The 12804-nt window shown below is 43.7% G+C and overlaps 1 protein-coding gene across 1 annotated transcript in view; it reads left to right on the top strand.

The window, feature by feature from the left end:
• Positions 1-8389, top strand: part of LOC120933455 (NACHT, LRR and PYD domains-containing protein 3-like) — a 59710-nt gene extending 51321 nt beyond the window's left edge. Inside the window, exons 8-10 of the mRNA XM_040346683.1 lie at positions 1942-2106; positions 4496-4660; positions 8088-8389. Coding sequence (XP_040202617.1) covers positions 1942-2106; positions 4496-4660; positions 8088-8178 — 421 coding nt within the window. The 3' untranslated portion in view covers positions 8179-8389. The remainder of the gene's footprint in view (positions 1-1941; positions 2107-4495; positions 4661-8087) is intronic.
• Positions 8390-12804: the final 4415 nt, after the last annotated feature.

Raw genomic sequence — 12804 nt, 5'->3', positions numbered from 1 at the left:
TCTATCTCTGCGCCGCCGCAGTAATTTTAAATGTTCAAGGTGCAAGGACACTGGGCAAGGATGCATGGACACTGGGCAAGGCTGCATGGACCCTGGGCAAGGCTGCAGGGACACTGGGCAAGGCTGCATGGACACTGGGCAAGGCTGCATGGACACTGGGCAAGGCTGCAATGACACTGGGCAGGGCTGCAGATGGACACCGATCATTCTGCAAGGTATGCAGGTGGACACTAATAAGGGTGCTTTGATGGGCATTTAAATGTAAGTTTTTATCCTTAAACTTCCCTCCTAAAAGTTTTTTTCCTCATAATTCCCTCCTAAACTTGGGGTGCGTGTTATACGCCGACGCATGTTATACGCCGATAAATACGGTATATAAAAAAAATGGAATAAATAAAAATTCCAGTATATACAATATATCATATATAACTATAACTTTTACGCAAAACCAATCAATATACGCTTATTGGATTTTTTTTAACAAAAATATGTAGCAGAATACATATTAGCCTAAATTTATGAAGAAATTATATTTTTTAAATGTTTTTATTGTATATGTTGTATAGCAAAATTTATTTTTTATTTTTTCAAAATTGTTGATTTTTTTTTTAATTATAGCACAAAAAAAATAGAAATCCAGTGATGATCAAATACCACCAAAAGAAAATTCTATTTGTGGGGAAAAAAATATATAAATTTAATTTTATGCACAGCATTGCATGACTGCACAATTGTCAGGTAAAGTAATGCAGTGCGGTATTGCAAAAAATGGGCTGGTCATTAACAGGGGTAAAGGTCAAGTGGTTAAGGAACATGAGTGTTTTTTTTAAGATAGTTTTACATTTTTAAAGTAAAATAATCAAGTCGATTAAACTCCTGGGATATTGATCTGGTCAGTTAAGTAACAGAGGGGGTTGTTAAACAGAGATTCACAGCTCAGGTGGGAGAATCTGTCCCCAGGAAAACTATTAGTCGTGCTCTCCACAAATCTGGCCTTTATGGAAGAGTGGCAAGAAGAAAATCATTTTTGAAAGAAAGCCATAAGAAGTCTTGTTTGCAGTTTGCGAGAAGCCATGTGGGGGACAAAAGAAACATGTGGAAGAAGAGACCAAAATTTTACTTTTTGACCTGAAAGCAAAACGCTATGTGTGGCGGAAAACGAACACTGCACATCACTCTGAACACACCATCCCCACTGTGAAACATGGTGGTGGCAAAATCATGTTGTGGGGATGCTTTTCTTCTGCAGGGACAGGGAAGCTGGTCAGAGTTGATGGTAAGATGGATAGTGACAAATACAAGGCAATCTTTGAAGAAAAATTGTTAGAGTCTGCAAAAGACTTGAGTGCTTTCAGCAGGACAACAACCCTAAACATACAGCCAGAGCTACAATGGAATGGTTTAGATCAAAGCATATGCATGTGTTAGAATGGCTCAGTCAAAGTCCAGACCTAAATACAATTGAGAATCTGTGACAAGACTTGAAATCCACTGTTCACAGACGCTCTCCATCCAATCAGACAGAGCTTGAGCTAATTTTCAAAGAAGACTTGCAGCTGTAATTGCAGTGAAAGGAGGTTCAAAATATTTACTCAGAGGGGCTGAATACAAATGTACACCACACATTTCACATATTTATTTGTAAAAACAATTGAAAACTATTTATCATTTTCCTTCCACTTCACAATTATGTGCCACTTTGTGTTGGTCTATCACATAAAATCCCGAATAAAATGCATTTACGTTTTTGGTTGTAATGTGACAAAGTGTGGAGAATTTCAAGGGGTATGAATATTTTTTCAAGACACTGTATATATATATATATATATATATATATATATATATATATATATATAATATATATATATATATATATATACAGTACATGAGTATACATTATTTAAAAAACAAATTCTAATAATGTTTTTCTGCTTTCTACAGTTTGCAATATAGCAAATTGACAGACAATTCCTGTATCCACCTGGCATCTGGAATAAGTAATAATCAGACCCTGAGGAAATTTGACCTATCTCAAAACAACCTTGCCGGACCTCATTTCACTGATCTGGTGACAGCTCTGGAAACAAGCAGGATTGAGGAATTACTGTGAGTAAAGGACTAACTTAATCCATGATTTATTATTTGGTAAATGTTGGCGATCTTCCCATAAAAAGGTCATGGGGTAAAAGAGGAGCTCCAGTCTCCTTTGTAAAAATTAAAAGTCAACAGCTACAAAAACTGCAGCTGCTGACGAGGCCCAGACTGAGACAAAAAATAGGCCTGGGCTTTTTAGACTGAGCAGCCCATGACATATTTACCAGGAGGCATGGAGAGCATGGGGGGGAGCACCAGGGGGTCCAGAGAGCACAGGGGCATGAAAAGCATAGGGGGGCTGGAGAGCACTAGGGGGTTGGAGAGCACTGGGGGGCTGGAGAGCACTGAGGGGGGCAGGGACCACAAGGAGCTGGAGAGAACAAGTGGGGACAGAGAACACGGGGAGGCTAAGGATCATGGGAGGTGAAGAGCACAGGGGGTGGAGAGTACAGAGGGGCTGGAGACCACTGGGGGGGCCGGAGAGCACATTGGGGGCCTGAGAGCACTGGGAGGGGCTGGAGAGCACTGGGGGTGGAGAGTATAGAGGGCCTGAGAGCACTGGGAGGGGCTGGAGAGCACTGGGGGGGCCGAGGAGTACAGGAGGGTTGGAGATCACTTGGAGGGCCTGGAGAGCACTGGATGGGCCCAGGGAGCACGGGGGGGGAGCTAAAGAGCAGTGGGGGAGCCTGAGAGCACAGGGGGAGCACAAGAGCATGGTGGGAGCCTGAGAGCACGGGGGGAGCATGAGAGCACAGGAAGGGGCAGGAGAGCATGGGGGGAGTTAGAGATCACTGCGGGGGCACGTATAGCACTGGGGAGCCCGGAGAGCACTTGGGCAGCCTGAGAGCAGGGGGGCACCTGAGAGCATGGTGGGAGCCTGAGAGCATGGGGGTTGAGAGCACTAGGGGGCAGTAGAAAGAAGCTGGATAGGAGGAGTGGCTGAATACACAGTAGAAGAATCCATCTCTCCTACAGCCTCTGAATGTAGGAGAAAAATAAAGAGAAAGATTCTTCTACTGTGTATGAAGCCACTCCTATCCAGGCCCACGCACAGGGAGCCACACCCACTTTTCCTCCTGTCCGGCATCTCGTGTAGATCCTCTCCCTCTTCATGGTTGCAGGTAATGTGACCTGTAGTCTCCGCCCCCCAGCACGATGGCTGAGCTGAACTGGCGGTCGGCCACCCTCCAGAAGAGAGGCAGGGTGAGTGGCGGGGGCCCAAGGAGCAGCTCAGCTGCCTTGGCCCCACAAGATCATGCAGCCTGGTGGCCCACCTATGGCCAGTCCGGGCCTGCTGTTGACTTTTAATAAACAGCCACTCACCTGTCCCACGATCAACCCAGCCGGTTTCACCTTGTGTCCTATGTCCACGATGCTGGCATCTTAACTATGGGCACCTGGCTGTGATGTTGCAAGCTGCGCATTGTCACTGGTCCTACAGTCCCAGAAGACTGTGGGAGGGAGGGGGAGGAGAACTTCCACTTTCCATCGGCAGGGTGGGTACCTGTCAAAATAGGGTACTCGCTCCCCCCCTCCATAAAAGCTCTATTTCACAAGCAGGAGTGGGGCAGGAGGCCTTAAAGCGGGGCTTTCCCTTTTTGGGTGGAGCTCCACTTTAAAGGGGTTGTTTTTTATTTTCTAAATAGGTTCCTTTAAGCTAGTGCATTGTTGGTTCACTTACCTTTTCCTTCGATTTCCCTTCTAAATGTTTTTTTTTCTTTGTCTGAATTTCTCACTTTATGTTCCTCCTTAGTAAGCTGTTCTGGCTGACTAACCCCCGCTCGGATGATGGGGGCAAGCTAGGAGGAACAGGAAGTGAGAAATTCAAAGACATTTTTTTTTAGATGGGAAATCGAAAGAAAAGGTAAGTGAACCAATAATGCACTAGCCTAAGAGCCGCTTCACACTGGGGCGACTCATTCAATGCAATAGAACCGTTATAATCGCTCCGACTTAGAAAAAGGTTCTTGTATGACTTTGGGGCGGCTCGGGGCGATTTGCATTGACTTCTATACAGAAGTAATTTTGCTAAACGCCCCCGAAGTCGTGCCGCCGCAGTGTGAACCAGCTCTAAAGGAATCTATTTAGAAAATAAAACCAAACCTTTACAACCCCTTTAAGCAATACTCCTGAGGGTACATCATCAAGCAGCCTGGGCTAACAACGGAATACAGGGTAGACCAACACTCAAGAAATGACAAGTGAACAAGGAGTATGGAGCTTTCCCTTGTGAGCCTTGGTTGTGAAATGGTGCAACGAAAGGGCCTTTGTCATTCACAGCCTGGGCTCACAGGAAGTGGTTTGAATGAGATGTGCTTTAAAGACTGCTTACTGAAAAATAATTCATAAGTTACTGGCTCTTAGATTTATATTGAGAGGTCTTTTTGCTTATGTTTCACAGACTGTATGAAATTGGGCTGACAGATGAACATTCACCATTACTGGTGTCGCTGAGTAACAACAGGAACCTAACACACCTGGATCTGAGTTGTAATGGAATTTCTGATAATGCTTCTGGTCATATCCGGGATCTTATTGTGAACACATCCAGCCTGAAAGAAATTCGGTATGTATCAATTACAAAGGCAGGCTGGGAGATCAGGGGCAGAATTATCAGATGTTTTATGTAGATGTCTTCCACCTTATTGTTGTTCTTATTCATCTCAGATGTTCTTTAATTCCCACCTATCCCCAGCTTTTTATATATACTACATCAGCAGCTCTTAAAGGGTCACTAAAGGAAACATTTTTTTTAGCTAAATAGCTCCCTTTACCTTACTGCAGTCCTGGTTTCATGTCCTCATTGTTCGTTTTTGCTTTGATGTTGCTGTAATTCCTCTCTGTACTGGACACTTCCTGGTTGTCTGTTTCCTGATCACCACAGTACTGGGAGATTTCTCACTGTGGTCACTAATCAAGGAGGTGTGATTACTGTGTGTCAGCACCAATCCAGTTTCGTTTTAGAATCCATCACTGCCCTCTATTGGCTCTCTGGCTCTGTACATCAGAGAACCAGGAAACAACAGCAAAAACAAAACTAAACTGCAGGCACATTATATGATTGTTTTTTTTATCAATTTTTAATCATTTTTAAAAGGAATCAGTTAACTATTATGTCTCTATACCCTGTAAACAGTAATTTCAGCTAAAAAAAAACAATTTCCTTTAGTGACCCTTTAATTTTTGTTCACTGAGGCCTCACTTTTTTTTATTAAACTTTCTATATTGGTGGAAAAATATGTTGTGATGACAAAAATATAAATAATTATGTAGCACTACCCCAGCAGGAGCCGCTGGTTGTTTTGGGATCGGTGTATTAAGTTACTTCTCACCGTTGTCTAGGGGTGAAGTTGATAAGTAGATGTCATCAAATAAAGGTTTTCTGAATGCTTTATTCTCGTCCCAACATGACCAACATCAAATAGGGAGAAAAGGTTGATGAAGCTAGAGAGAACTTTGCAGTATCAGGCCTGGATATGAGAAAGAGCAATCCTGCTCTCAGTAGCACAGTAGTAGTTGATATAGTTCGTCGCCACTCTAGCCAGAGTGGGTGAAGTGCCCCCGGACAGACTCCTGCCACGAGTCTGGCAGCCAAAGTGTTACTTTAGGTTGCTGGGAGGAACAGGCCTCTGCCACAGGCCTGGCTCTTGGGCCTCTGCCACAGGCAGTTCACCGCCACTATTTTGTAGACGCAGTAACTTTTGCACAAGCCAATCAAAATACGCAAATTGGGATTTTTTTTTTTTTTTTTTACCAAAAATATGTAGAAGAATACATATTGGCTTAAACTGATAAAGAAATTTGTACGTTTACATTTTTTGGGGGGATATTTTCTATAGCAAAAAGTAAAAAAAAAACAAAAAAAAATTGTTGCTTTTTTTTGATTATAGATTAAAAAATAAAAAACGCAGAGGTGATCAAATACCACCAAAAGAAAGCTCTATTTGTGGGGGAAAAAAAGACATCAATTTTGTTTGGGTACAGCGTCGTCCAAAGCTCCGTGACCGCGGGACCCGCGGACCCGATCGCCGCTGGTGTCCCGCGATTGGTCACAGGAGCTGAAGAACCTGGAGAGGTGTGTGTAAACACACCTTCCCTGTTCTTCACAGTGGCAGTGTCATTGATCGTCTGTTCCCTGATATGGGGAAAAACGATCAATGATGTCACACATCCAGCCCCGCCCCCTACATTTAGAAACACATATGAGGTCACACTTAACCCCGTCAGCGCCCCCTAGTGGTAAACTCCCAAACGTTTTGCTGTGAAAATGACAATGGTCCCAAAAATGTGTCAAAATTGTCTGATGTGTCCGCCATAATGTCGCAGTCACAAAAAAAATCGCTGATCGCCGCCATTAGTAGTAAAAAAAAAATATTAATAAAAATGCCATAAAACGATCCCCTATAATTGTACATGCTATAAATTTGGCGCAAACCAATCGTTAAACGCTTATTGCGATTTTTTTTTTACCAAAAATAGGTAGAAGAATACGTATCGGCCTAAACTGAGGATTTTTTTTTTTTTTTTATATATTTTTGGGGGATATTTAACCACTTAAGCCCCGGACCAAAATGCTGCCTAAAGACCCAAGGGGTTTTTACAGTTCGGGACTGTGTCGCTTTAACAGACAATTGCGCGGTCGTACGACATGGCTCCCAAACAAAATTGGCGTCCTTTTTTCCCCACAAATAGAGCTTTCTTTTGGTGGTATTTGATCACCTCTGCGGTTTTTATTTTTTGCCCTATAAACAAAAATAGAGCGACAATTTTGAAAAAAATGCAATATTTTTTACTTTTTGCTATAATAAATATCCCCCAAAAACATATATAAAAAAAAAAATTTCCCTCAGTTTAGGCCGATACGTATTCTTCTACCTATTTTTGGTAAAAAAAATTGCAATAATCGTTTATCGGTTGGTTTGCCCAAATTTTTTAGCGTTTACAAAATAGGGGATAGTTTTATTGCATTTTTATTTTTTTTATTTTTTTTACTACTAATGGCGGCGGTCAGCGATTTTTTTCGTGACTGCGACATTATGGCGGACACTTCGGACAATTTTGACACATTTTTGGGACAATTGTCATTTTCACAGCAAAAAATGCATTTAAATTGCATTCTTTATTGTGAAAATGACAGTTGCAGTTTGGGAGTTAACCACAGGTGGCGCTGTAGGAGTTAGTGTTCACTTTGTGTGTGTTTACAACTTTAGGGGGGTGTGGCTGTAGGACTGACGTCATCGATCGAGTCTCTCCTTATATAAGGGATCACTCGATCGATGCAGCCGCCACAGTGAAGCACGGGGAAGCCGTATTTACATACGGCTCTCCCCGTTCTTCAGCTCCGGGGAGCGAACGCGACGGAGCGGCTATAAACAAATAGCCGCGCCGTCGTCCCGGATCGCTCCCCGAGGGAACTCGACCGCCGCAAGTACCGGGGGGGGTCCCGATCGGACCCCCGACCCACGTCTAGGCAGGCACGTACAGGTACGTTGATGTGCCTGTCCGTGCCATTCTGCCAACGTAAATGTACATGAGGCGGTCGGGAAGTGGTTAATATAGCAAAAAGTAAAACATATTGAATTTTTTTCAAAATTGTCGCAGAGGTGATCAAATACCACCAAAAGAAAGCTCTATTTGTGGGGAAAAAAGGACACCAATTTTGTTTGGGAGCCACGTTGCACGACCGCGCAATTGTCAGTTAAAGGGACGCAGTGCCGAATCGCAAAAAGGGGCAAGGTCCTTAACCTGCATATTGGTCCGGGGCTGAAGTGGTTAAATATGGACTTTTAGAGTTGTATTGTGGTCACAATGGGGTGGATGCAATTTTCACTGTTTCTAATCTGACGCCACACATTGGTGTCCACTTTTTTTTTTTTTTGTTTTTTTTTTGTGATAGGTGACAGTTTTATTGTAAAGTCATTTTGGAGACTGCAAGGCATTCTTGTAAGAAAATGTTGCTAATATCTGCTGATCATTTGCCTTCTCTCTTCTAGTCTCTTCTCTGACCACATGTCTCATACAGTAAGAAGGGAACTTAAAAATCTAGAAAATCTTCGCCCAGAACTGAAGGTTCACATAGAATGAACCTGAAGAAAAAGCTGAGAATGGAGCCAGGACATTGCACTGAACCACGACAAAGAGAACCTTATTTCAAAGGAGCAACCGCAAAAAGGGCAAATTGTCATCATTGGTGAATTCATACCCTCAAGGAAATTGTTACATTAGTAAAACATTTGTGGACGTAAAAGAGACATAAAGGGCCAGATTCTCGTAGAATGCCGTATCTTTGCGGTGGCGTAACGTATCCGATTTACGTTACGTCTCCGCAACTTAGACGGGCAAGTGCTGTATTCTCAAAGCACTTGCTCCATAAGTTGCGGCGGCATAGCGTAAATCGGCCGGCGTAAGCCCGCCTAATTCAAATGTGTGACAGGGGGGCGTGTTTTATGTAAATGTTCTGTGACTTGACGTGATTGACGTTTTTCACGAACAGCGCATGCGCCGTCCGTGGAAATCTCCCAGTGTGCATTGCTCCTAATACGCCGCAAGGACGTATTGGTTTTGACGTGAACGTAAATTACGTCCATTCCCATTCACGGACGAGTTACGCAAACGACGTAAAATCTTCAAATTTCGTCGCGGGAACGACGGCCATACTTAACATTGGTATGCCGCACTTAGGGCAGCACAGTGGTGCAGTGAGTAGCACTTTCGCCTAGCAGCAAAAGGGTCGCTGGTTCGAATCCCGACCACGACACCATCTGCCTGAAGTTTGCATGTTCTCCCTGTGCATGCGTGGGTTTCCTCCGGGTACTCTGGTTTCCTCCCACACTCCAAAGACATGCTGGTAGGTTGGATCTTGTCCAAATTGGCCCAGTATATATGTGTATGACTGTGTGTCCCAAGCGTGTCATGATCCTATGGGGTAAAATGACCGCACCAGCCAAGCAGACTCTGGCTGGAAAAAGCGCCCAGAGGCGATTCAGTTCGCAGGAGTTGCGCTATACAAGTCATTCATTCATTCATTCATTCATTATGCCACCATATAGCAGGGGTAACTATACGCTGGGAAAAGCCTAACGTAAACGGCGTAACTGGTCTGCGTCGGCCGAGCGTACGTTCGTGAATTTGCGTATCTAGCTAATTTGCATACTCGGCGCGGAATTCGACGGAAGCGCCACCTAGCGGCCAGCGTAAATATGCAGTTACGATACAACAGTGTAACACAGTTATACCAGTCGGATCTACGGGAAATCTATGCGTAACTGATTCTAAGAATCAGGCGCAACTCAGAAATACGACGGCGTATCTGGAGATACGCCGTCGTATCTCCTCTGAGAATCTGGCCCAAAGGGTATAAAGGTACATTTCCACAAGTGGAGAGGCACATCCTCTTCACCTTCTGAGTGGAATCCACTCTTCATCTCAGGATTTATCTTAATGCAACTTGCTACCTCAATTGTTAAGGCCCTATTACTGTCAGTGTCCATATCTTCCAAATGGCCCCCAACTTGATCCAGAGAATATGAAGCCAAGTGGCTATGAGACTGTACATGAACAAAAAAAAAAAGTTCTCAAAAAAACATAATTTATTGCCTATACAGTAAAACCTTGGTTTGAGAGTAACTTGGTTTGAGAGCATTTTGAAAGACAAGCAAAAATTTTTTTTAAGGGCTGTTACTGATTAAAATGTTTGTGGTCGATTAATCGTTTTTTTTTTAATCGATTAATCGACTAATTTTGATTAATTAACGCAAGAATATACACATTTGCCCCCATGCTGTAATATACACATTTACCCCCATGCTGTAATATACACACATTTGCCCCCATGCTGTAATACATTTGCCCCCATGCTGTAAGATTATACACATTTGCCCCATGCTGTAATATACACATCTGCCCCCATACTGCAAGAATATACACATCTGACCCCATGTGTACATTACAGCATGTGGCAGATGTGTATATTCTTGCAGTATGGGGGCAGATGTGTATATTCTAGCATGGGGGCAGATGTGTACATTACAGCATGGGGGCAGATGAGTACATTACAGCATGGGGGCAGATGTGTACATTACAGCATGGGGGCAGATGTGTATATTCTAGCATGGGGGCAGATGTGTATATTCTAGCATGGGGGCAGATGTGTATATTCTAGCATGGGGGCAGATGTGTATATTCTAGCATGGGGGCAGATGTGTATATTCTAGCATGGGGGCAAATGTGTATATTACAGCATGATGGCAGATGTGTATATTACAGCATGATGGCAGATGTGTATATTAAAGCATGGGGGCAGATGTGTATATTACAGCATCTGCCCCCATGCTTTAATATACACATCTGCCCCCATACTGCAAGAATATACACATCTGCCCCCATGCTTTAATATACACATCTGCCCCAATGCTTTACATACACATTTGCCCCCATGCTTTACATACACATTTGCCCCCATGCTTTAATAACATCTGCTCCCATGCTTTAATATAAAGGATGGTTGTTGTCCTCTCTTACCTACAGACCCGTCCGCAGAGTAGCTGATGGACACGTGCGCAAGGGAAGATAATACAAGCAGGCGGGCGGGTGATGATGACGTCAGCGCGCCGCTACTTGGCTGCCGCCGGGTGGACCAAGATGGCCGCGGCTTCGGAGCTAGGCCGAAGCCGCGGCCTTTCCTATGGGCGAGACCGCGGAGCTCACTCCGCGGATCGTCGATCAAAATAATTTTAGTCGATCAAAGAAATTAACGATTAATCGAACAATTAATCGTTAATTTCCGCAGCCCTAATTTTTTTATACATTTTTACTTGATATACAAGCGATATCTTGATATAAGAGTAGCATCATTTCACAACGGAATATAAAATAGAAGAGAGGCGCCTCTAAGTGTAGCAATATAGCCGAAACACAGCTACAGCGCAGGCCTTAATTGCTGGGAGGGCGTCCATAGACGTCCTTCCCAGCATGCACTGTCTGCATGTCCCTGTGGGTCGCATGTGGCGTTTTAGAAGTGGGTCACATGCTAGTCAAAAGAAGATCATCCACAGATAAATGAAAGCACCTGCCAATCAACCCATATCAAATCTCAGACATGTCTTAAACTGATCTCAGGTAAGAGTGTGATGCTCCCTAAAGTAGAACATATCTGTATCTGTACAGCACAAACTGAAAGCAATATTTCATTTGTTTAAAAATTTGGGCCCCTTTCACACTGGGGCGTTTTTCGAGCATTATTCGAGAATGCCCCGTAGTAAGGGGAACCCAGGAGCAGGGGCCCCATGACTGGGGGAACACTGTGTAGAGCGCACACAGGAAGAGGAAGTGGGATGGGTTTGTTAGCTGTGCAAGGGGGCGATGTTAATTAGCACGAGGAGTGTTAGTCAGTATAGTGGTAGGCGGGGCCGGGTCATTCTGGCGCCATCCAAGGAAGAGGTAACACGCAGACTGTTTTCGAGCATTATTTGAGCGTTTTTCAAGCGTTATTCGAGCGTTATTCGAGCGTTTTTCGAGCATTTTTTGAGCGTTTTTTGAGCGTTATTCAAGCGTTTTTCAAGCGTTATTCGAGCGTTATTCAAGTGCTTTTCGAGCATAATTCGAGCGAAGCCTCATCTGCAATCCCAATCCTGTAAAGCGCCGCTAAGACCCTAACGGTTTACGGCGTTTTTGCAGTGCCTCAGTGTGAAAGGGTAAGGCGTTTTTACAGCGCTTTCAATTAATTTCAATGGAGAGGGGCGTTTTTGGAGCGTTTTTTTCAGCGCCCAAAAGCTGCTCCAAAGATGCTGCTTGCAGGACTCAGTGTGAAAGGGTCCATTGAGATGCATGGAGAGCGTTTTATGAGCGTTTTAATAGCGCTGTAAAACCGTTTCAGTGAGAAAGGGGTCTTATAGCAAAATTCACCCTTCTATTCGTGTCTCCGCACTTTGTGACGGCTGCGCTGAGGACCAGAGACTGCCAGTCGCGGAGGGGCCGAGAACCGGGACACTACAGACGGAGCGTACCGGAGAGGTGGGGCCTCATTGGGTGAGAAGGGCACCCGCCCAATGATATAACAACTGGAAGGTGGATCTGATAGACTCACCATTGTTGTTTGGAGGTTAACACGCCACGTGCAGGGATACAGTGCATCCGGCAGTGACTGTGCATTAAAGAAATTGGCGCTTGTGTCGCCAGCACGCCATATTTACTTTGAATGTTCGTTTTCCACTTTTCTTTATACCTACTGGATTAAAAATTGTTAACATACACCAACAAATGTTAGCGAAGACTTCAGTTAACCGGAAGGAACGATTACAGGACTCAGTCTAACTAACTAAGCTATCATAGTAGGACACGTGTCTAAGAACTGCCCGCTAGGGGGAGCTAAAGAGTTATAGACTCATATAGCTTAATTATTATATACTCATTTTGTACAGTATTGTTAGTAGTAGCTGGTAGTACTATATTAGGGAAATCCCTCCACCACAATCTTACACTGGTCTGATTTTGGTCTTTATTATTTAAACTTGTTCTTAATCTTTATCATTGACTCTTGCAAGGCCCTGTAAGAAGTCAACTGCTGTTTGTTTAACTCTTTCATTTTGTTCTCTACAAAGTAAACACTTCTTGGTTACACTGCATTTTGTGTGGAGCATTATCTATTACCATTTGGACAGGTGGTCAGCACAAGGTATTAACACTTAAAGGAGTTGTAAAGGATTTTTTTTT

The sequence above is a fragment of the Rana temporaria genome, chromosome 3, assembly GCF_905171775.1.
Source record: "Rana temporaria chromosome 3, aRanTem1.1, whole genome shotgun sequence".
Lineage (NCBI taxonomy): Eukaryota > Metazoa > Chordata > Amphibia > Anura > Ranidae > Rana > Rana temporaria.
This window is presented reverse-complemented; position numbering and strand designations above follow the sequence as displayed.